The 22,356-nt window shown below is 40.9% G+C and overlaps 6 protein-coding genes across 6 annotated transcripts; 5 read left to right on the top strand and 1 right to left on the bottom strand.

The window, feature by feature from the left end:
- The first annotated feature begins 2,932 nt into the window (after positions 1–2,932).
- Positions 2,933–9,257, top strand: LOC146236423 (uncharacterized). Its single transcript, XM_084687012.1, has 5 exons — positions 2,933–3,005; positions 3,128–3,198; positions 3,284–3,358; positions 3,446–3,731; positions 9,133–9,257. Exons 1-5 carry the CDS (start codon positions 2,933–2,935, stop codon positions 9,255–9,257), a joined length of 630 nt encoding a protein of 209 aa, XP_084543138.1.
- Positions 6,811–7,409, top strand: LOC146236424 (uncharacterized). Its single transcript, XM_084686541.1, has 3 exons — positions 6,811–6,876; positions 6,966–7,022; positions 7,212–7,409. Exons 1-3 carry the CDS (start codon positions 6,811–6,813, stop codon positions 7,407–7,409), a joined length of 321 nt encoding a protein of 106 aa, XP_084542667.1.
- A 1,219-nt stretch (positions 9,258–10,476) lies between the features above and the next one.
- On the top strand, positions 10,477–13,075 carry LOC146236425 (uncharacterized). The gene is made up of 7 exons (XM_084686298.1): positions 10,477–10,530; positions 10,698–10,988; positions 11,113–11,169; positions 11,894–12,040; positions 12,165–12,197; positions 12,329–12,367; positions 12,560–13,075. Exons 1-7 carry the CDS (start codon positions 10,477–10,479, stop codon positions 13,016–13,018), a joined length of 1,080 nt encoding a protein of 359 aa, XP_084542424.1. The 3' UTR covers positions 13,019–13,075.
- Positions 13,076–14,375: 1,300 nt separating this feature from the next.
- Positions 14,376–16,323, top strand: scpp7 (secretory calcium-binding phosphoprotein 7). The gene is made up of 9 exons (XM_084687592.1): positions 14,376–14,413; positions 14,568–14,632; positions 14,749–14,793; positions 15,094–15,141; positions 15,260–15,301; positions 15,508–15,567; positions 15,680–15,748; positions 15,931–15,979; positions 16,096–16,323. The coding sequence occupies exons 2-8, from the start codon at positions 14,579–14,581 to the stop codon at positions 15,973–15,975; spliced, it is 363 nt and encodes a 120-aa protein (XP_084543718.1). The 5' UTR covers positions 14,376–14,413; positions 14,568–14,578; the 3' UTR covers positions 15,976–15,979; positions 16,096–16,323.
- Positions 16,324–18,230: 1,907 nt separating this feature from the next.
- scpp5 (secretory calcium-binding phosphoprotein 5) lies at positions 18,231–19,420 on the top strand. Its single transcript, XM_084686381.1, has 6 exons — positions 18,231–18,242; positions 18,336–18,389; positions 18,668–18,697; positions 18,787–18,855; positions 19,080–19,163; positions 19,403–19,420. The coding sequence occupies exons 1-6, from the start codon at positions 18,231–18,233 to the stop codon at positions 19,418–19,420; spliced, it is 267 nt and encodes an 88-aa protein (XP_084542507.1).
- Positions 19,421–19,941: 521 nt separating this feature from the next.
- On the bottom strand, positions 19,942–21,957 carry LOC146236428 (uncharacterized). Its single transcript, XM_084687934.1, has 9 exons — positions 21,821–21,957; positions 21,568–21,646; positions 21,426–21,473; positions 21,193–21,234; positions 21,075–21,110; positions 20,911–20,979; positions 20,692–20,754; positions 20,298–20,363; positions 19,942–20,153 (listed from the first exon to the last, which is right to left on the bottom strand). The coding sequence occupies exons 2-8, from the start codon at positions 21,625–21,627 to the stop codon at positions 20,322–20,324; spliced, it is 360 nt and encodes a 119-aa protein (XP_084544060.1). The 5' UTR covers positions 21,628–21,646; positions 21,821–21,957; the 3' UTR covers positions 19,942–20,153; positions 20,298–20,321.
- Positions 21,958–22,356: the final 399 nt, after the last annotated feature.

The following is a 22,356-nucleotide window of genomic DNA, read 5'->3' on the forward strand; positions in this document are numbered from 1 at the left end:
AACCTGTGAGACATATCAAAGACACATTATGGTTCCAATATTAGTTTGATTCCTTATGCTTCATTACTGTTATGTTATATTTTATTGCCACTGATGAAGCCATACAAAGGGTCTGTTTACTGTAAGAAAACTGACTCATACCATTGGTGGAGGTGGTCTTGTGTCCTGATAGGAAAAGACAAGATATGTTAGAAAAGTAAAGGAAAGTGTCTTTGCTCCACCTTTAATGTGGGTCCTTCTACTGAATGCAACAGTCCCCAAGAGCCCTTATGATGCATACATCTTTACTATATGCATCAAATGCTTACCACTGGCAGCAGGAAAAGATTTTCCCCCTAAAAAAAAGGAATTATTTACACGTCCATGAACTGTTTGGTTTTGAGATGAACAGACTAGTCATAACCAGGAGGCAATTCATCACTAACCTCTTTCAGGGGAAGGTCAGACACATTCTGTGAAAAAAAATGTTTGAGTTATTGATTAATTTAGCATACAGACAATTTACAGGAACAAACTTAAAGGAACTTAAAATGTTGCTCTTACCTGGAAAGTCACATTATCCGCCTGATGAAACAAGAAACAAAAATTTGACTGTCAATCAAACCTGACATCATTAAAATATCACATTTCAGTAAGCTGTGTTTGATGTTGGAAAAATGACAAACGTTGTACTTTACCTTCAGGAAAGGGAAGAACTCCCTATTGCCCTGAACAAAGAAAAACATAATAAAGAGACTTAAATCCACAGTCATTCCTCTTTAATGTTACAATGTACAGAACGTGAATGTGTGAGTGTCCGAGCAGCCTACAACAATCTCAGGCATCAGGGGCTTCCCTCCAATAAGGATGTTGCCAGCTCCAGGGTATGGAAGCATCGGTCCAGGCTACAAACACAATCCACGTTCCATTTATTTGACGTCTTTTCTATCAGTCTAGTGTGTAGTCGAGGAGCATTGTTGCTGTGTATTACCCTTCTGTTTCTGTCCCGTGTGTTTGGCCGTCGTGCTCCACCCCTGGGTCCTCCAGGCTTCCCAGGTCGGCCTCGCGGCCCACGCTGGGGCTCCTGGCCAGGGTAGGCCCTCGCGCCCTCAGACTTGTACCCAAAACCAGGTCCCTGCATACATGATGTATTATTGCATGTTAACTAAATGAAGTTTGTGTGTGTTAGGAAAGGTTGTTTGTGTTGCTGTACTTACAAACAGAGGTGGAAGGCTGGGTGGTGATGCAAGATCTCCCATAGTTCCCTGCTCCCACCATGGAACCCAATCATCTTTCTACATCCCAAACAAGATTTAAAGATAGTATATCTATTCCATATGACCATCTCTACTGTACAGTTATAGATGTTAAAAGACTATCTAGACTACAATGACCTAAGGTTGGTAGTGAGGAGTTGTCACCTACCAGTCTGTCCCCCCTTTCAGGGATTATAGGGGGTCCTCCAGGCTGTGGTCTGCTGGGCGGCTGGGCGGCTCCATTCCCTGGTCCTGCTGTGGGCCCCTCTGGGAGCCAGGGGGGTGTCTCTTTAGGCTACATGACATCAGTGACATCAGTGACATCATTGACATCAGTTACATCAGTTACATCAGTGACATCAGTTAAAATCGGGAATATGTTATTGCAGATATTTTGTCATGGCCACAGAGAGGGAAATTCTTACCCATGTTGGATTGCCAGGTTTCCTCACATTCCACCATGGCCACAAAGGTCCTGCGCCCATTGGTTTTTGGCTTTCTTTCCCTCCACCCATTGGTTGACCCCAAAATTGTGGTCGAGCTCCTCCTCTGTCATTGGGCTGTACAGAACACTTGTTACAGTGACATTTATTTTTAATCAAGCATAATTGATGAGTGAACGGATGATAATAATTTCTGTCTAATGTTTTGAATTCTTAATTTACAATAATCGAAAACTTACCCTCTTTGGGGGCATGTTACTGTTTTCAGGAGGCCCACCAAAGGGGGATAATGGAGGGCTTCCTTGCTGCCACCGCCTCCATGGATCAGGCTGAGGAAGATTGATACAATCACAAATGTTTTACATCATCAAGCATCTAAATGAATCCAACAATTATTTACCAAACACATATTTTACAGTTTGGGAATATGTAGAATGTGTACTCACTTGTGCAGCTACTGCTGAGAAGAATAAAGCCACAACAAAAAGTTTGGCCATCACACCAGATTAACCTTTAAAAGACACAATTAAAATGTTTAAACACTTTCTTCACAAATATTCTTTTTTTTGTTGTTGCAAGAAATCAAGTGTCATTGTGCTGCTTCTACCTGTGTCTGACAATGTCTCTGTACTCCTGGTTGTGTGTGGGAACTTTTATTTGAAAGCAAGTGTTGTGAAATCCCCATCGTTTTGGAATACTCCTGTGGGATGTACGTGTGCAATGATGTCTACAATTTCACATAGTGTTTCCATAGAATAGGATTTTAACTGACCTGAAGCTCAGAATTCAATTGCTAGTCCAAACAAAGGGATTGGCTTTGCCATGAAAATATGTGACACAGGAAAGAAATACAAAAATGACATCTACAAAACTAACTTTTTGTAGATGTCATAGGCTCATAATGTTTTTACATTTTCAAACATGAAGGCATGTGGATGACTTTACACAATCTGTATCTTGTCTGAAAACATGTTTCAATACGTGACAGAGCTGGAATAACAGGATGAAGGAGACACCGGAAATAGACAATCATTGTTTTTAGCACTTGATTATCAGATTAAGTGGGTTTATGTTTCCAAAACAACATGATTAGAATAAACTGCCCGGTCCTAAATCACAATGAAACTGACATCAATTTTAATCCTGCATTACCACTCCTCTCTTATTTCAGCATATGGGGCTTTGTTTTCACAACCTTCTTATCTGGTGTGACATATGATGACATCGGTGAAGCTCTTTAAAAGAACCCACAAGATGGATCTACATCCATTGTTTTCTCTCATCTTTAAACCTGAACATTTGTCAAGATTTGTGAGATTTGAAGGTAATTTATCATATATGTACTTGCATTTGTATGTGTGTCTGTTTAGGATGTTCACAGTACTGATCTAATATGGTCAACCTAAGATGTGGAGTATGGTTTAACTGTTTCTGTGTTCTCTACATGACTCACCTCCAGTACAATGATGAAGACTGCAGCTATTCTGTCATGTCTTCTGGGGCTGGCACTGACTCTGCCTGTGAGTTTGACAATGTCAAGAACATTTTCTTCTACTTGTCAGTCTTTTGCATTTCGTGAGTTGACAGTGTTGTCTGTTTTTCCAGGCGGAGGTGAAGCACCAACGAGTGGCTCGCTCTGACTCTGACTCTCATTCTCACTCTAACTCCAACTCTGATGAGGTTTGCTTGCCTTAATTAGGCACTAGTTATGCTCAAGTGAACCCAACTCCTAATTATGAGAATTAAACTCTCTTTTTATTTATACAGGCTGGTTTCAATTTGCCGCCTCAGCTGACAAAAGAGCAGTTGCTTCAACTGATCCTTAGCTTCCTCACACCACCTGCCCCACCTGTGCCAGCGTCAACACCTGCTCCAGCCCCAGCCTCAACTCCTGCTCCAGCCCCAGCCTCAACTCCTGCCCCAGCCCCAGCCTCAGCTCCTGCCCCAGCCTCAACTTCTGCCCCAGCCCCAGCCTCAACTCCTGCCCCAGCCTCAGCCTCAACTCCTGCCCCAGCCTCAACTCCTGCCCCAGCCTCAACACCTGCCCCTGTGGGTCAATAAGGACGTGTTTGGTTGATTTGATTTGATAGTCTCAGTCCATGATCCTGATATGAATATGAATTGTGTATCATCATATTGAATTCCTTGCAAAGTCAATTTGGGAACAGAATAAATTAAAATGCAGTAAATTCTAAATACTGAGTATTGTTCAGTTTTCTCACCGAAAAGACTGATGCCATTTAAGAAAATCGTATGAGAAAGGAAAACAAATTCATGGAACAACTAAAAGCTAAATCTGTAAGCATGGAATGTTGTGCTTGAATACAGTCTGCTTAGTAGCCCATGTAAGAACACAAGTCTTTTCAAAATGCAAGATGTATGTACGAATCACTGACCCTTTCAAAATGCCTTGACTAGATCTACAGGTTTCTTAACATCTGATGAGACACAAGGCTTTGTGGGAGGACTGTAGATTTACAGGTTTTGGGAATAAACCATTCAAAACTCAATGTCATCACATCATTTTTTTTGCCTTGTTTTTTTTTGGGGGGGGACAAATGACCATAACAGCTTTGGGAGCTGATTGGTTGTTTATGTAGGGTGGCGGTCTTTATAAAGCCCTCACTGGAGCTTCAGAACTCACTACCACATTTTGCTTGCTCCAATACAATTACACATTTTTGCATCTACTCTTCAACAGGTATGTATATTATACATGAGGCGACATCAAGGGCACCCGTGTCAGTTTAGTGTCATTGTCAGGCTGTAATTTCTTTGTTTTCTTCAAAAGGATTCAAGAGAGTCATGAAACTGTTGTTCCTGGTTGTGTGCTCCATTGGACTGTGTTCCTCCCTTCCGGTAAGCTCTCTGTTTCGTAAAACAGTTGATGCGACGGAGACGGACAGAGGTTGTGTGATATGTGATATGCTTGCCCTGTTTAAATAATTGTATGTGTATAATTGTTGAATTGCTTCTTTTTGAAGGTATCCAAGGAGGTCCATGATAGAGAGGAACGCTCTTCAAGTGATGAGGTTAGTGTTTATCAAGAATCCTCGTCATTGATGTTACATACACATACGATACAAGTCATATGAGCCTGCGCTTCACTACTCTCTCTCTCTCTCTCCCTCTCCCTGTCTCTCTCTCTCTTTCTCCCCCTCCCTCTCTCTCTTTATGTGTTTCAGATGTATCAAGGTTTTCGAGGGTTCAATCCCTACCAGTTCCAGCCTCAGTTCCCAGTCTACCCCCAGCCTCAGTTCCCATTCTTCCCATTTGCCCAGCCTCAGCCCACTCAGAACAACAACAATGCCCTCCTGACTCTCCTACCCTTCCTGCTGGCCAGTCTGGCCACTCCTGCAGCTGCCCCAGCCGCTGCTCCAGCCGCTGCCCCTGCCCCAGCCCCTGCCCCAGCCCCAGCCCCTGCTCCCGCTCCTGCTGGGAAGTAAGATGGACTTCACCAGAAGATTGTGCAGCAAATTCTTTGACTTTTTAAATCCTGGCTGTAAATAAATGCTCTTGAATTAGTCTTCAATAAATCAAACAATGAAAACAAAATACTTTCTGAAGTTGTTTTGTTTTGCTGTGTTGTCAGTGCTTCTGAGAGTAAGAGTCACTGGCATTACTTCAGATTTGTTTATCAGGTGTGTTCTGTTAAGCTGACAAGTTTAGCCTGTTTTCATTGACTATAACAGGTCAAATAGAACAAAGTTTCAAAAGTAAGGCTCTGCAGAGAGGCCGAGGACATCATTGGCTATGGGCTTCCCATCCAATTAGACACCTACCACTTGCAATGCCAGAGAGAAAACCCACAAAATCACTGCAGCCAGTCCACAAACCTTTCCAATTAATGTCTGACTGATGGTTCATAAGCATCAGTGCTCATACAAACACAGACAGCTTTTACCTCCAGACAATTAGGCTACTCTGCACTAGCCATTTAGACATGACATCCATAATGTGAATGATGTTTGCGCCACCAACTGCATTACTAAATGCAGCTTCATCTCAAGCATTTATTTGTCTAGATAACACTGCCACTCTGTATTTGATGAATAAAATACTTCAACTTGTCATTGCTAGCTGTGTAGAAGTCTATATTGCTAATGGTTAAATTATTGTTTTCAGAACAACACTTGGTACAGGCACAGGAACAGCAAGTTGGGTCAATGTTAAATGTTGTATCTGTGCTGGACCTGCTGGTACCCTATTCATTGTAAAACTACTGTGGGTGGTTATGTGTGTGTTACTTGTCAAAATGTACAAAATTGTAGGAACAAAATTGTAGGTGCGTGAATATAGGTGGTGGGTATCACTAGTCTCAGTTAGTTTAGCAGAATGTTATCTGGTAAATGCAGTGTAGTCACGTGCAAGCTTGGCTAGTTACTCACTTCTGCCCGAACACACAAAGAGAAACCAGTTTCTACATCGCAGCCTCTGTCAAAGTCTAAGCGGACTTCAAAGCCTGATGAAAACTTGAGGAAGTGATTCATGCTGAGATCCCAACAATAAGAGCAGAGACGGCAGGATTTGCCTAAATATGGTCATGCACATCCCTAGTCCTCAATAGCTCACACTACCCCACCTCAGCAATCATAACATCTCTTAATGCTTATCTGTATAGATATAGTATTTATAACATGTTTAAGGTAAATAATGAGGAAAGTCTTAGATGGTTGACCTGTCACATTGTGAAGAAATGTTATCTAGCACACATATCCAAAACGCTGTACAGTTCATGAAGACAAAACCCATATATGGCCCATGTTGTGGGATTATGGTATCCAAACCTAATGAGCATGCCTGTTTGGCAATGCCAATCTAGCATGTCCAACCCAGACAACAAACAGTACAACACCCTTCCTTGCCACACATTTGGGAAGCTTAATTAACGAGAGCAGTGATTGGCTGAAAGGTTGTATATATTGTGCCGGGTGTTCTTTCCATCAGCTCATACACAAGAGACAACAAGAAGACTTTTATTCAAGATACTCACAGAGACCCTGAGACACACCAAGGTAAAACAGAAGAGTGTTTAGGTTCAGGATTTCCGTTCCTGGTCAAATTAAACACTTACAAATGACTGTGGATTAAAGATGCTAATTATGATCATTATTTCCTATTTTGTGTTTTAGATGCAGACATTTGGAATGAAGCTCGCAGTTCTTCTTGGATGCTTGATGCTTCTCTCTTCAGCGTTGGTAGGAGTCAGACAGTTGGCTGAGGCAAATGTACACATGTAAAAGGGATTTGTACTTCTCTACAAATGATTAAAGCGTGTCTTTTTTAGGCTGAACCTGACCATGTCATCGAGAAGCGTTCTTCATCTTCATCTTCAAGCAATGAAGTGAGTCTAACTCCAGTCTGAGTGCATAAAAACTAAGAACATCTGAATATCTTTATCAGAGTATCTTTATCAATGTATGGTGCCATAGCATGAATCTCCAAAATTGTTGAAAGTGTTCATCTGAGATCACAGAAAACTGTGGCTGCATGTTACTGACAGCCTTTTCTTCTTGCCTTTTGTCCTTTGCAGGACAGGAATGGCAACCCGAATTTCTTACAGTTCTACAACTTCCTCTTGCTCCTCCAGAGACTTGGTCTGGCTCCTGCCCCTGCCCCTGCCCCTGCCCCTGCCCCTGTCCCTGTCCCTGTCCCTGCCCCAGCTCCTGCCCCTGCCCCTGCCCCTGCCCCAGCTCCTGCCCCAGCTCCTGCCCCAGCTCCAGGACGCTAGAGCATCAATCACAGACAGGAGCCAACAACGTCTTTTCTGACTGTAAATCTATGCAATGACCTGTCTGCTGGGATGATGTTGGTTTACACAATATGCAATAAAGACAATTGGAAATAGCACATATGGCTTCATGACTTCACTGTTTGATAGGACCTTCTTGGTGTGATACATGCTGTGTGTGGGTAACAACAAGTAAAGAAAGTATTGTGTGTGTGGTAGTGTGTGTTTATGTGTGTGGCAAGTAGTGTACGCGTCAGTGAGAGAAACAGAACACCATATGAAAAGAATCAAATGTTGAGATTCACTATATGTGATGCCTTCAGTAAGTCAATAATCAGTAAAGTGATCCGAGTGGGGTAGAACCCACATCACTCCTACAGTAGTAACAGCTGTTTGTATACAAGACGTGTTAACAACGTTGGTTGCTGGTGGACACCCAAAGTGGTGTGGAAATAATCCATTCCAACATGTCTTTAAGTCCTTATGATGAGAACATGGGTGTAGTTGGTGCAGTAACAAACACAACACAGTTGTTTTGAAAGTTGTTCTCCTCGAAGCCCATCCTGAAGCAAGCAGGTGCCAAACCTAGAATTAGCTAGGTTACTTGGACTAAATGCATTGATATTTAACTACATATGTCTCTGAAATATTCAAAACATTTCCACATTCTTTTTGCAAGACCTTTGAGAAAAGGATGAATAATGAGCTGGTTGTTTTTACCACAGGTAAGGGTAGATCTAATAAGTTATACATATTTGTATTTGATATGTTAAGGTGTATCTTATATGCACGCTTAATTCTTATCATTTAGTGTGTACATGTAGCTGAAGGACGTTTTTTTGAGGATGTGTGTGTGTGTGTGCCTGCGTGCGTGTGTGTGCGTACATGTGTTTGTGTGGGCATGTGTGTTGTGTGAATGAGTCTCTGCTTCTTTGTCTTTCTGTCTCAACATTTCAAATGTCTTTAACAATGAGTCATGTTAGTGAGGAAATAATTGTTTTTTAATCCTAATTGGTTTGTTAATTATTCAAGGGTTAGCTTGAGACATCTGAGAAAAAGAGAGTTGGAAGTTTAGATGCGAACACAGATGAGGAACTACCTGTTTAATCATACTTGGAATTTCCCTGACGAACCTGCCAGATTCAAGTCCTCATGGTAAGTGAGCTCCCATCTATGAACTGTCCTTTTTATTAATGAACTATTAACATAAAAAAACGTGATTTTTGTGTATTAATAAAATCTTTTTGGAATATTTTTTCAGTTCATCATGAACTTTGTTTATCTGTTCATTCTCATCTTTGGAATTTTCCCTGAAGCTGTAAGTGTAACATAATAACATTATTCATAAAGTATATAAATCAATGTTTAGTGAAAGCTTTACTTGAATACAAATTAAGGAGGCTGATGCATGTAAAATGTAAAACCAAATGACTTTAGTATAAATGTATCAATACTTTTTTGTAGAACTGTGGTCGTCACTATCATAGAAGCTACTCTGACAGCGATGAGGTAAGAACATTTATTTAAAATATAACTTTACTGGTCTATCATCTATTTGCAATACTAATGTCAACATATTTTAAACATATCTGTCTTGTATTGTAGAGACGTAACATCTACCCAATCCCAACATTTCGCTGGTATCGCCCGATACCGGTGAATTTTCGCTTTCCCTTCCCTCTGTGGCCTCTTTTTCCTGGGCTGCTGCCCCAACCGGCCCCAGCCCCAGCCCCAGCCCCAGCCCCGGCCCCAGCCCCAGCCCCAGCCCCAGCCCCGACCCCTGCCCCAAGCCCAGGACCTGCTACCCCACCCCCTGGTACCACCGCCAAACGAGGAGACAATGGCTAGACCTTCTCAGTGGTACCTGCAGATGTCTATGGATCCTTTCCTTAAACATGTCTTTTAAATGTCTTCAGTATAATGTATTATCCTCTGTTAACAATGAACCAGGGCAGCAAAGCTCTTTTCAACATGTTCATTTATTTCCACATTAAATAGATCCATCTGCATTTTGTCTGTTTTTTTATATGATTTGTGCTCTATTTCTGTTTTATCAAAAGATAAATTCCTTTCTCAGTTGGATTAAGAATTGTGTTGCCTATTTTAATATTATTTCCGATGGTGTTTAGTCTTTATCTTATTTACACAATGTTGTTCTGGTCATGTTGAACAATTAGAATCTAAGATTTGAATTGAGAAGGTGGCATGAAGGCGTGTCCCAGGAGGAGTCATGATCTTGATGTTTGCATGTGTGTTTCATTGTGTTTGTGTATGGGTTCTTTTTTTCGATGTGTGTGGGAGAGTGCTGAAGACAGCCAATGGCACAGATATAAATTATAGGATTAGCTCAGATTATGACATACCTAGGTGCTGCTGGTGTAATACTAGGCCTGTGAGGAAAACACCCCAGTCACCAAGGCCAGTAAAGTGTCTAAGCCTGCACTCCAACCACACCACTCCTTATTGATGGATGGAGATACAAGCTGGGACAATTGAAAACTGTATAATAGTTGGAACTACAAATCCTAACATCCTAGAACACCTAAATCCTAGATTACAAATCCCAGAAGCACATCGGCCCATGTCTGCATTTATAGATGCTGGACTTCTAATGTTAGTTCGGATTTGACAAGATTGTTACCTCACCAGGTTACAATATTCTTCTACTGATTTTATTGGTCTAACAACAATTGGGCTGTAATTTATTCTTTTAACGCCATTGTGGTTTAATCTAATTACGGATGACGCATGGACCTCAGACTATGATGTAAAGAAAAATTATTGTCAGTGGCTTTTGTATGTTTGCTTGCGTGCCTTTTCAGACATTACAGCACTAAAACAAAATGAAGACCTCTCAATTACATCAAACCAGTGCTTGGTCTGTGGCCATTAGCTCATAGACCACTTCAGGTACTTCAAGAAAGGAAATTATGTTGGTCTGACGTGATTGGTTGGTTCGTTCCATGGACAGTGCATAAGTTCCAGATCTCTGGTGAATTCTCTCACTTTTTCTCTCATATAAGTACTTGTTTTTATCCCTTTCTACTGACAAAACACAGTTTTTAAGATGATTAGAATGGCAATACTGGCATATCTTGTCACAACTGTAACTGCAGTACCAGTAAGTATCTTCTCTTTGTATTTTAGACAGACACGTTATCGCACAACTTATATCTTGGAAAATGACAGTTCATCTTGTTTTTTGTCCATTGTTTAAACTTTGTTTACTCAGTTCAGTGTGGAGCTCTAACCCCATGTTCTTCCCATGCACGTGTTCATCTGGCCCAGGTCACTGGAGGTCCAGCTCTTTCACAGCCTAAACAAAGAGGAGACCTACCGGCCCAAAAAGACCCATCTGTTCAAGCCTCTGCCACAAAGCCTGGGCCTCAAGTAGTGGTTCAGATCCATCCCAGTGTGCAGCAACCCCAGCCTATACTACCTCAGCAACAAGATGCCCAGGGTGGAGGTCAGTTCCTGTTTCCCTTTCAGCCCCAAGCTTGGGGACCACAACTGATGATGCCTTTCCACCCCAACACTCAGAGTCCTGCTCAGCCTGGCCCTCAGCCTCAGCAACCTCAGGTGAGACACACAGGCTTGGCTTAGTCATTCATGAAAAATATGATATTGTGTTTGATTAAAAAAAAAAGTATTGTTTGAATTCGGCCTTATAGAAATCGCATTGTGTTTACTTATTCTTTTACAGTATGTTTTGCCCTATGGATACTTGCCTGCATTTTCACCACAGCAAGGGAATCAGATGGTAAGATGAAGCTGTATGTGTGGTCTGATTGTATACGTGTTACAGTAAAGGTACAGTTTCATGACAGTGCAATAATCTGTGAAATATCTGCTGGTTTTCATCCAAAACCAAACATAATTAAGTTGAAACGTTTGGCCCTGAAGCAGTCTTTGTTCATCTGCCACGTCTACTGTAGGGATTTTTTTCAGAAGTTCTGCAGTCAAAATATTTATCATATTTATCAAACAGAAACTGCCTGTATCTGTCCCCCAGTCTTCTCCCAGGCTTTTGATTTGTTGGGTAAACCTCTGACATCAAAACGAACCCTTTGACTCGATCAGATAGAGCCTGAGTTATGACTCCAGGAGGCTGCAATATTCAAAGAAGACTGTTGATTTGTAACCGGGAAAAGAGATCTATTGAAAATATATTGTATACTGTGATGGATTTTTTCCCTGACGGTTCATCAAGTTCATTTCAGCAGAATGGTCTCTAAACCATCTTTTGTCTAGAACAGCTACACAAACATAATTTTACATGTATAATTCTGTTACTGCAGATTTCACTTACAAGTGCAGGAAATAGTTTATATAAAATATGATTTATTATAAATGAGTCATGAAAAGTAATATAAATTAGAAATAATTAAAAAATAGATATATTATATTATAAATAGTAATGTAAATTAAGAAACATGAATGAATATACAGTTTACATTTAATGTGACTTGTTTGCTTGTCTCCAGTTCTCCCCCTATGCAATGCCAGTGTTTTTCCAGCCACCCGTCTACCCACACTTCCCTGCGCCATCCGGCCCAGTAGAAACAGTCATGCCTCCCTCCCAACCTGAAGCACCAGCCCAGAACCCCCTGCCCGAGGAGCAGCCACAGCAGGTACCAGAGCAGGCCTGACCCTGCAGCTGTGTTTGGTTCCTCCTGTTTGTTCAAGTAGCAGGTCATGCTTTCAGCTAGTATCTGTAAGATTAGGTGTTGAAAGGTATATTTTCCATGCCCACAGACTCCTCAATTTGTCTGGATTCCACAACCAAGGGTAAAACAATAATATCATATTATTGATATTATTTGATAAATATCATGATACTGTACATTCTATGTTTGCAGTTCATTTTGTTTGAACAATGCCACTCAGTGGAATGAGTCATTCTTGCGTTTACCTTCTAGGACCCTCTGTTTGGGGGACTGAGCTCTGAGGAACTTGAGGTGAGGCAACCAAGATGTTAATCAAGCCTTGTTAGTCATTACAAGAGAGGAATTCACTGAACTCAATGCACTCATTGACACCCATCTGTGTAAAAGCCAACTGAACACACCCATATTTTCTTTCCCTTGCCTCTTTTCTCTCTCTCTTTCACCCTCTATCTGCATTGTCTTCACTCACTGTTTCTTTCAAAGATGGCAGACAGAATGGGACAGATAGGTTTATTTATGCCCAATGTACAAGGGACAAGTGTGGCCAAAACTCAATCCCGGCAAGCGGCCCCAGCCAGTCTGCCTGCAGGCACCATGGCCATTAACCCAGGTCTGCGAAGCTTTAGTTTACCCTCTCCTGCCTTCATACCTACCATGGGAGTCTCACATGGGGGCCTCCCCACCGGACAGGCCACCTATCCTGGGGTAACCATTGGAGAGGTTCCCCTCCCTGGAGCCCTGCCGGACCATCAGGCTCTGCCAGTTGGTCTAGAAGCGGCCATCTTCCCAGCAGTGGTCGAGCCCAACTATCAATCAGTCGAGCCCACCGCCACATATTCAGGCATTTCTCCACCGCGGGTTGAATCCAAAGTATACCTCCTCCCTGAGACCACGCCCACTGCAGGGTTTGCCGTGGAGACCAACACAGACCTCTATCCTTGAAGAAAAACATCTGAACAAGTGCATTTGTATGGAAACATAAGGGATGTTAAAATATGTGTTGAGTTGTATTAGTGATACTGTAGTAATTGTAATGAGTAAACTGTGTATCATTATAGAGGTTTTGCTTGATGAAAGTTGTAATTCTTATGTTATTATTAAATGTTAATGAATTATAAAAAATAAAAAAGAAGAAATTCTTCAAGATTACACGTTTCAGAGCGACATCTTCTTTCTTGCATCTGTTTGAATGTCTGTCCTGAATGATGTACAGCATTTAAAACTGAACAAAAGAAAAACACAATGGCATATGAAAAAGATGTACTGCCCTATCAATCCTCTTGAGGACATGATATTTATGAAATGTTATCTTCAGTCAGCCTTCCTTCACCTCATCCCACCCCCCAGGTAGAGCACTTTGAGATTAACCCTTGTGTTCTCTTCGGGTCATTCTGACCCATCAGTCATTGTGACCCAACATCGTATTGCGACAACTTTACCGCATACAAAAACAAAGTGAAGTATTTTCTTTTAACCGTTGGGCTGTCTCAGACCCTCCACATTGCGAAGGTTAAAAGAAAATTATTTTTATTTGTTTTTGTATTGGGTAAAATTGAGTAAACACAACGATAGTTCCTTATGAACCTTTGGGTCGAAGGCAGCACAAGGGTTGAGTTCAGATGAAGATGATTGAAGGAGATAACAAAATAAAACCACACATTCCCTTCCTGGTGTGTAAAACTTGTAATTATATGTTTCTCATAACAAGGTTAGTTTAATTGAAAAGAACCTCTATGCAAAATGATGAAGGTGGAGGGTGTGTGCACTGCGTATTAACCCACATGGTTATGAAATGCAATGTCTCACAATGGTTTATTTCTTGAATCTGTCAGTACTCAGTGAGTCAAAAACATTTAAGGTTGCTATATTTGAAAGGCTTTCAGTTGGTCATTGCTCAAAAATGTTAGGCAGACCAGTGTTTCAATATTACCAAACTATGCTAGGTCCTTATGCTCATTAGAGGTCTATCCACGTGTGAAAACCGTTTTTCTCCTCTTGTCCCTAATCATTTAAATCATGTCACATCTTGTGCATGTTTACAACAGCTGATAGCATTGCTTCCCTCTAGGAGCCATCTAACCAAACACAGGATGAGGGACAGACCATAATTAATCTTTATCTCTATCTTTGGAGATCTTCCCTATAGATACATTTCAGCTGCCAAAGCAAATTTTTTGCACAATTCAAAGTAAAAGTTGGCAAGGAACCAAAGCCTGTCAAGCAGCTTTAGAGTGTTCTTTTGTTTCAGAAGTGAATAAAAAGGAGAGGACCTTTCCACTGTCATCACACTCCTCCTCAAGCATCCTTCGATAACCGTGTGCCTCTACACATCCAAAGGTAATGTAGGAGAACTCTCTAGAAGTTCTGTAAATTGCAATGTTAAAACAATGTGTGCTTGGTACATTTGGTAAACTTTGATAGAGATTTAAAATATATAAAGTCCCTGTTGTGTGTCATGGTACTCATTCTAAAATTGTATTTGTGTTTGCAGATTCATTCAAAATGAAATCCTTCCTTCTGCTGGCCTTTGTCATTGGGACTGCCGTCTGCGTCCCTGTGAGTTCCCAATCCCCATAAAGAATTATTTGAGAAATATTCGGTTTGCATTAATGAACATTGGTTTGATAGGAACAGGCAGTGTGAGGTTGACATTTATTATTTTCATCTTTCAGCAAATGATGTTCATGGAGTTTGACATGCACCATGCACCTGCCCAGGTAAGAGAGGAATAACACTCGGATGTAATGTATAAAGCATGCAGAGAGACTGTTATGGTGGGGATAATACATATTTTCGTTTTCTAAAATTGCACACCTAAACATTTTATATTCTCACCTCAAAACAGTAGTTACTCCATGACAAGGATCTGTTATTAAGCTTTCTCCAACCAAACAGAAATAACAATTTGATACTCTGAAATTCACAGAAAATAATAGACTTCAACTAAGTCTATCTGATTGATGTGTGTGATTATATGCCAATTTAAAGAGACTATTTAAAATGTCCTCAATCTCCAGGCCCTCCAAGCTGTTCCTGCTGGAGCAGGACCTGCCAGTCTGGAAGTGGCAAGTCTCTAGTCCTCCTTGCTTCTTTCATTGGCTAGAATACAACTGTCTAGACTAATACTGTAAGCCATTTTCAAAACTGGTATGGTAACCAGAATCAATCATTTATATTTTACAGCTCCTCCCTGTCAATGCTGCCCAACAGCCTGCCCGCGCACCTGTGAGTAACTATGGCAACATACCGTAGAGCCATAAGAAAGTATCCCTCATCACGACAGAAATCTTTCAGTGCGACAAAATGTGCATTCAATAATTAGGGCCTAATGTTTTTCTACTTCCAAAAGTGTGCTGAATTGAAGTTGGTAATGAAAGCGATGTTTCTGGGGTTGTTTGTGAACTCGTCCTCTGGGTGGTCTTCATCCACAGACTCGTGGCTTCATCAAGCAGGAGATCCCCCAGCCCCTTGGTAGAGAGAGCATTGAGATCGTAAGTTCTAATGTGTTGTGCGCGTACAGTAGAGGACAGACTATTGGTGTCTTTGGTCACCTGTATGTAATGTGTCTTCTCCCCTCTTCTCCTCTCCCGTCCTCTCCTCTAGTTCCACCCCTTCGGTTTTGCCCAGGCTGCCCCTGCTGCCCCTGCTGCCCCTGCAGCCCCTGCTGCTCCAGTAAGACTCTCATTTTGTAGTCTCTAACATAGGGTGTCTCCTAGCTAATATACAGCTGATGATATTCATGCAAAAACACTATGCACAATATTAGTCAAATTTTTATTGTAAAAGTGGATGGTATGGGACCATTGCTCCTTACAGAAGTGTTGATTCATTTTTCACCTGCTGTGTCATTCCAGGCTCCCAGACGTAGGTCTGATGACGATGAGGAAGACGATGAATAAAGATGTGAGTCCCGCAGGCACACACACACACACACTCAAACACACACATTGAAACCTTTCTGGCTCAGTCAGTGAAATCTTCTTTGTTGTATTCATTTTTCTTTTTTTTCTGCTGTTCAGATGACAAATGACGGTGATTGATCAACTGCGCCCCCTATTGAAACAAGACTGGAAATGTGTTCTTCTAATACTGCTTTTATTTCCACAGAGTAATGCAGTTAATGCAGATATTAACCCAAAGCTAATTAAAATGGTCTAATGGTGCTTAAAACCTGGATTAGCTATTGTATAACCAATGTTTTTTCTATGGCAAGTTTGTTATTGATCTGATCGGTAATAAAACTTTTATCAACTTATCCCTTTGTGTTTGAGTAATATTGTGACAGCAAACCCACGCACACAGATAAACAAATACACACACATACATATACATATACACACACACATAAAGATTGTGTGGAAAACAGTTATGTCCTTCTCCCCTTGAACTGTCTGACCATCAGTTTAAGTATGTTCAATCCTCAGAGACAATTCGCCAGTACTGTATCTCTGTGTGTCTGAACTGGTCGTTTTCATGCCGAGCTGTTACATTTTCTCTCCATTCAGCCAGTTGTCTAATATTCATAAACCCAGAACCTAAACTGATGCTTGCATTGTTCTTGTGGAGACAGACAGAACTTTCTTCCACAAGCTTCTATGCCTGTACAGTGGTCTCACCATAGTCCACCTGGTCTGTAACAAAACATTTTATAGTTTATAGGACTGCAAAGCTGCCGTGAATGAGAAAGCATTTCCCCAGGGCACTCACCTCTCTGTATGCCTTCCTGCTTTCTTCTGGGTAAAATGTAATTCGATATATGTGCTCCAGTATGATGCAGAGTAAGGCTGAAATGAGCCTGTGATACACATAATCAGCTGGGCACTGCTATTACTGAGACAGCCCACCTGACCACTGATCATTTACTAAAGCTCAGGACTAGACACCCACACTCAGTCGCAAGGTGGTGCCAATGTAAGGTCAACACCGATTGGCTGAGAATTCAGCCAGAACTATTTAAAAGCCCATGTTTTGGTGGACATAGGAATAGACCTACGGAACCTGTCTTCTTCAGAACCTGTACCAATAGTACTGCAGGTGATGTACTGAGAATATAACCTAGGCCTTTATTTGAAATGCTTTAGAGATAAAAAAAGAAAGAAGCTGAACTGTGTTTGGTGATATGATCTCTGCTGATATTTTTGTATATTGATTCATGATGTTGACAAGGTTTCTTGTGATTGTGTCGTAGTGAATCCTGTGACCATGAAGCTGCTCATACTGTGTATCTGCCTGACCAGCTCCATATCGGCTGTCCCGGTAAGTTTGACAAGATCAATAATACCATAGCATCATTATAAATGAGTATATACTAACAATAATTATAAAGCCTCTCAACTCATCAAGTTATACCATGTTATCAACTTCATATGTTCTGTTACATCAACAGTGTATTTCTTATTGGGTCCAGATATCCATCAACACAGCCATACGCTGGGGTATCACGGCCAACCTACCTATCAGTCATCACGGAGATGAATGAACACAAATACAATCTTGCTTGTTTGACTGTAAACCTTGTGCCTTTTCAGCTTCCCTCTTTCTTTCATTTCCTGCCTCACTTTGGGCCCAGACAGGCTGGCCCACCCACGCAGGTACGGCAACACGTACACTTGCTGGAGGTTGTCTAATTCTGTGTTCACATTCGACAGCACATTCACTCGTTTTATATCGTCCATCTTAGTATGAATCTTTATCCTGTAGTGTTTTCCGCTTTATTTTAAAAGTTGAACTGTAGTAACATCCCTTCTCTCACTCTGCAGGGGAAGGAGGTCTATCCAGCAGGCCAGCCCTTGCAGCCAGACATGAACGGGGCCGTCAGCATGGAAATTGTATGCTGTCATCTTTCTTACACTGTATTTTATGTAGATGATGCACATACAGTATAAGCTGTACTCCATGGGCCCTGCCTCTTCTGTTGATTCAACTTTGACTAGAAGAAGTTGACTGGCAATCATTCCTCAAAAATGAGAGGTTTGCAGATAGGAATAGCTGTAGGATACCCCTCATCCAATAACATAAAAGTTAATTGGGCTATGTAATGATTAGTTACACTGAACCATCAAACAAAATTGGTATGCAAACCTGGTCATTGAATCAAGTTCTCTTCAAACAGGTGTTTCCACCCAGATTCCCTGGCCAATCTACAGGTGGACAAATGAATGGACAGGTGTGTAGCTGTTAACTGTTGGTTTACATTTTTAAATGTTATTAAAGATTTTAATCTTCCGTATTTCTCTGTCTGCCATCCTTTCCTTCTCAGGCCTTTCTCAAGTACTCAGTACCTAAGGCACCGGGTCGAAAAAGTGTGGAAATTGTAAGTATTTCTTGTTCTCAATGCAGAATTATATGGTGTAAGATGGAGTGAACCTCTTCAATTACAGGGGAAGTTAAAACCACAGGCACCGATGAAGATGTGTTCAGTCACAGCGGACAGCTTGTGTGATGTTAAGTGGGTTGCTGTAAGGCTGGGTGTTTGTGTGTGAACATTAGACAACCACTGTGATGTCTTACTGCGACACTGATCATGATGTGCTGCATGATGTGGAAAGAGGTTTCACATTATAATTATTATTTTTTCTTTAAATGTTTCAGTACTACCCCTTTGACTTCACACAACAGCAGGTGAGTGTTTGAATTCAAGACATACTTATAACCTAACTTCAATATCTTCAAATCTTAATATCTAAATATGAGCTCCTTATCTTCTTCAGATGCCTAACATTCCACAGCTGTTCCCTTATGATAACTCTCCCCAAACCGTGCCCCAGCAAGATCCCATAGTAAGTCGTACACGTTTTTGCGATTATCTTATTTGTAAATGACAATACAACTTACAGCAATCAAACATACCACCCAGTCTTGTCACAAATAAAACTAAGATATTTGACATACATAACTAAATTGGGGAGTTTTATCAGATCAGAAATTTTCCAAGGAACAGAGAAAGGAGGATAACGTTTTTTAGGGGATTCAAAGTGTCCTCAGACCCATGTGTACTCTGCAGGTGCCGCCCTATGAGGCCAGACTTCCTCATACCCAAGATCCTTTGCAGCCAGCCCAGCAGGAACAGCCACAATGGAGAGGCCAGGTGGGATCCAGTGTACTTGCAGTACCTGTGGTTAATGTAATGTCCATATGTCCTGTATGTGTCCATCCACAAAGGAAAAAGACTTGACATTCATGCATGCTGTACTGTTAGAGAACTCACTCAGCAATAATGAACATATTCTTCAACACGGTCAAATGAGTAGCTGTAGAACATCTCTCATCCAAGGTCACATTACAAATGTTGCTCAATTTAACAATAACATTTTCGACACTATACAGGTGCCTGTGCATCCGTAGGATGGGAATGAATTGTAAGTCAAATCGAATTATACTTCACATACAAATTGAAGTAGCATGACAGTAACATCCCAAAAGCCCCTGGGAACTAACAACCACATTCTTTCATTTGTTCTTGTAGTGACTCGCAGGATCCAGAGTGCAGCGCTAGAAAGAGACAAGTCATCGAGATATGTGTTTGTTTCTCATTCATCTGTTTGCAAAATGTCTATGGATGGATTAATAACTGCTGGAGTCAGCAGTCTTTATAGGCTGTATAATTTATTCTGTGTAGGAGTAAACTAATTTCATACAAGGATAGAGAACTGATATACTGTACGGTAGAACACAGTGTGTCTTATGTATTGTATTGTAAGTAGTGGTTTCTGCTGTGTGTTGCATTTAAATGTTCCCCTATTAGTAATTAAAGCAATTAAAATGTTTACAAGCAACCATTTCATCTGTCTTTCTCATTTGTTTTTATATCATTGACACGGACTGTCTTGTAGATGATGTAAAAGTTTATTTTATGCAGTAGCATTATGGTTGATGAAGTATGGTTAAACCGACTGTAACAGTAACATTTCTTGAGTCGAAATATCAAATCTCTTTGTCATATCTCGTACATGATTTGTATAGCAAGGGGCTGTTACAGTACAGTACAGAATTAGCTAACTAAAAGCAAAAGCAAGCAAACAAACAGATTTAATATAATGGCTTTTTGGCTCTTGGAAGCCGTACTCCATGGATTGTCCTGCAACAGAAACCAAATGTTAACATGTTTTTCATCAAAATAAAACTAGCTTTAAGGTTTTTGCATGCTGATGGAAACAGTAAACAATAATGGTGAAGTTCCAATCCAGTCTTATGTATCACATATATACATCCAGTGTCAGACCTTTGCAGACAGAATACTGTTGATCTAGTCATCCTGGTCCTCGTCTTCTCCTGCAGGGGCCGGGGCCTGTAACGACACGTCCACAGTGACAACTAGCTCTCACTCGGTCTCTCTTCAAAGAGAGACAGATAGACGGCAGGCGCCATCTTTCTACCCCATTTATGTGTGTGTGTGTGTGTGTGTCCCAGCCCCAGTCAAAGTCCTCCCTTCAGTCAAAATTCAAAGCCAACCAATCCATCCATTTGGTCCAATCCATCCATTACTACAAACATTCAAAAGATTTCTAATTTACTCAATGGGTCTTTCATCTTTCCTACAGGGTTTGCAGGTTCAGCACATCGAGACTCAGTTATCCTTATCCACATGCAGAGTCTGTAGTTGTCAGTTAACTTACATGAGCTTCTGGAGCCCCAGGGGCCAAGGGGACTACAGCCTGTCTGCCACCAAATGGAAAGATCTGTGGGAGGGAATGGAGGAAAGATTTGTGGGTAACTTTGATGGGGTAACTTTCCCTTTGCATACAGACACAAAACCAACATCAACAACAAATAGTAGATTACAAATCACTCTGTATATTTTATTGGTTCTCTACCAGGTCAGGGGCCTATCTTACCAGCTCGTAGCTAGCTCTTCCTGGTAGATGAGGCACTTCCTGTCTGATGAAGCCTTGGGATGAGAAGCCCTGTCAAACAAGAGGAAAAAACAAAAAAGAAACCTAATACAATCACTTACTCTTTAAATTTGAACTTTAAGTCTTTTCATCAACAACACACTTACAATGTTAGGCTGCTGCTGGCCTCCAAAAGGAAGGAGCTGAAACGGAGGATGAAAGAAAGATAGATGTGAGGTTGTGTAAAATAACATTTGATGTATAAAAATGTCATGTGATACTCACAAACTCCAACTCGTACTGTGCTGGATTTCCGGGTACTGCTTGCTGAATGTGAAATGAACGTCAACATCACTGTGTTAACGTGATGAACTGAAGTGCAGGCTTAAATATTACCTTTGTTTTTGTTTTGCTTTTCTCTTTTGCAGTTTCAACTGTAAGGTCTAAATCCTAGCATTAGATGAAGGAACTGAATTTTACATAAATATTGTGTGTAGCTTAGTTCCATTGTAACTTACTTGAGTCTGTGGTACCACATAGCGCTCAAATCCTCTGTAATGCCTGGCCTGGGACAAGAGGTAGTCACACCAGATGTGATTATCCATACACTCCATTAGACTTTACAAACCTCCTACTGTAGAATAATCTACTTGTACTTACAGGGACACTGAGTGCTATGCCGGCAATGCATGCCAGAAGAACTGCGATGAAAGACTTCATGGTGACGTGGTGATTGATTCTACAAATGGGAAGGACATCGGATGAATGTCAACAGAACAACTTGTTGTATAACGTTACAAAACAAAATGCAATGTGGCAAAAATGTGATTTCTGAACAAAAAAACACTACTATAATCAGACTTCCAAACACTCGTAAAATCCAGATTAGTAGTTAGTAGAGAACATACAGTACCTGTGAGATGTTCACTGAAAAGATTCTGTTGATGAAGTCTGTGGAACACACTCCTATTTATCTAGATGATTGGGTGTCAATTTCAACCAGTAACGATGAGACAGCAAACAAAATCTGAATTAAATTGTATTGTGTCAGCAAGTTCATATAGTCATCAAGAGAATCACATATCCCGCAATAGTTTTGAATGAATTAAGCAAATGATAGGTTCAAATCATGTGTTATGGATTCATTGCTGACATTGCAAGACTTAAAGTTTAAACCAAAACCTTTGTGTTGATAAGACATTTATTGTGCATATCCTACTTTTATTTCACAACAGTGTTTACTGTTACCTCACAGTAAGGGTTTTTACACGATGACCGCCATGTAGGTCTATCTGCAATGAAAAGCTATATGGAATGTTCTTAATTTGGCTAGTAACTTAAGGAGTCCCTATAAATGTGAACCTTGCCATTTCTTAAAATCCTGTTGGAGAACACAGCCATAATGTTGCTAAGCCACCTGACACTTGAATGCAAAAGATTAAGCCCCAT

This window comes from Hypomesus nipponensis, chromosome 22 (genome assembly GCF_054491055.1).
Source record: "Hypomesus nipponensis isolate SF chromosome 22, ASM5449105v1, whole genome shotgun sequence".
In the NCBI taxonomy this organism is placed as follows: Eukaryota; Metazoa; Chordata; class Actinopteri; order Osmeriformes; family Osmeridae; genus Hypomesus; species Hypomesus nipponensis.

Bases quoted from the DNA above. Each gene is read 5' to 3' on its own strand.
- LOC146236423 (XM_084687012.1), top strand. From the start codon at position 2,933: ATGGATCTACATCCATTGTTTTCTCTCATCTTTAAACCTGAACATTTG. The intron at 3,359-3,445 runs GTTTGCTTGCCT...TTATTTATACAG, and splicing joins CTAACTCCAACTCTGATGAG to GCTGGTTTCAATTTGCCGCC. The intron at 3,732-9,132 runs GTCAATAAGGAC...AACCGGCCCCAG, and splicing joins CTCAACACCTGCCCCTGTGG to CCCCAGCCCCAGCCCCAGCC.
- LOC146236424 (XM_084686541.1), top strand. From the start codon at position 6,811: ATGCAGACATTTGGAATGAAGCTCGCAGTTCTTCTTGGATGCTTGATG. The intron at 6,877-6,965 runs GTAGGAGTCAGA...TGTCTTTTTTAG, and splicing joins TGCTTCTCTCTTCAGCGTTG to GCTGAACCTGACCATGTCAT. The intron at 7,023-7,211 runs GTGAGTCTAACT...TGTCCTTTGCAG, and splicing joins CTTCATCTTCAAGCAATGAA to GACAGGAATGGCAACCCGAA.
- LOC146236425 (XM_084686298.1), top strand. From the start codon at position 10,477: ATGATTAGAATGGCAATACTGGCATATCTTGTCACAACTGTAACTGCA. The intron at 10,531-10,697 runs GTAAGTATCTTC...CATCTGGCCCAG, and splicing joins CAACTGTAACTGCAGTACCA to GTCACTGGAGGTCCAGCTCT. The intron at 12,198-12,328 runs GTAAAACAATAA...TTTACCTTCTAG, and splicing joins TCTGGATTCCACAACCAAGG to GACCCTCTGTTTGGGGGACT.
- scpp7 (XM_084687592.1), top strand. From the start codon at position 14,579: ATGAAATCCTTCCTTCTGCTGGCCTTTGTCATTGGGACTGCCGTCTGC. The intron at 15,302-15,507 runs GTGAGTAACTAT...CTTCATCCACAG, and splicing joins AACAGCCTGCCCGCGCACCT to ACTCGTGGCTTCATCAAGCA. The intron at 15,568-15,679 runs GTAAGTTCTAAT...CCTCTCCTCTAG, and splicing joins GTAGAGAGAGCATTGAGATC to TTCCACCCCTTCGGTTTTGC.
- scpp5 (XM_084686381.1), top strand. The intron at 18,390-18,667 runs GTAAGTATTTCT...TAAATGTTTCAG, and splicing joins GTCGAAAAAGTGTGGAAATT to TACTACCCCTTTGACTTCAC. The intron at 18,698-18,786 runs GTGAGTGTTTGA...TATCTTCTTCAG, and splicing joins TTGACTTCACACAACAGCAG to ATGCCTAACATTCCACAGCT.
- LOC146236428 (XM_084687934.1), bottom strand. From the start codon at position 21,627: ATGAAGTCTTTCATCGCAGTTCTTCTGGCATGCATTGCCGGCATAGCA. The intron at 21,235-21,425 runs GTAAGTTACAAT...TTTCACATTCAG, and splicing joins ATGTGGTACCACAGACTCAA to CAAGCAGTACCCGGAAATCC. The intron at 20,755-20,910 runs GTAAGATAGGCC...TCCCTCCCACAG, and splicing joins GAAGAGCTAGCTACGAGCTG to ATCTTTCCATTTGGTGGCAG.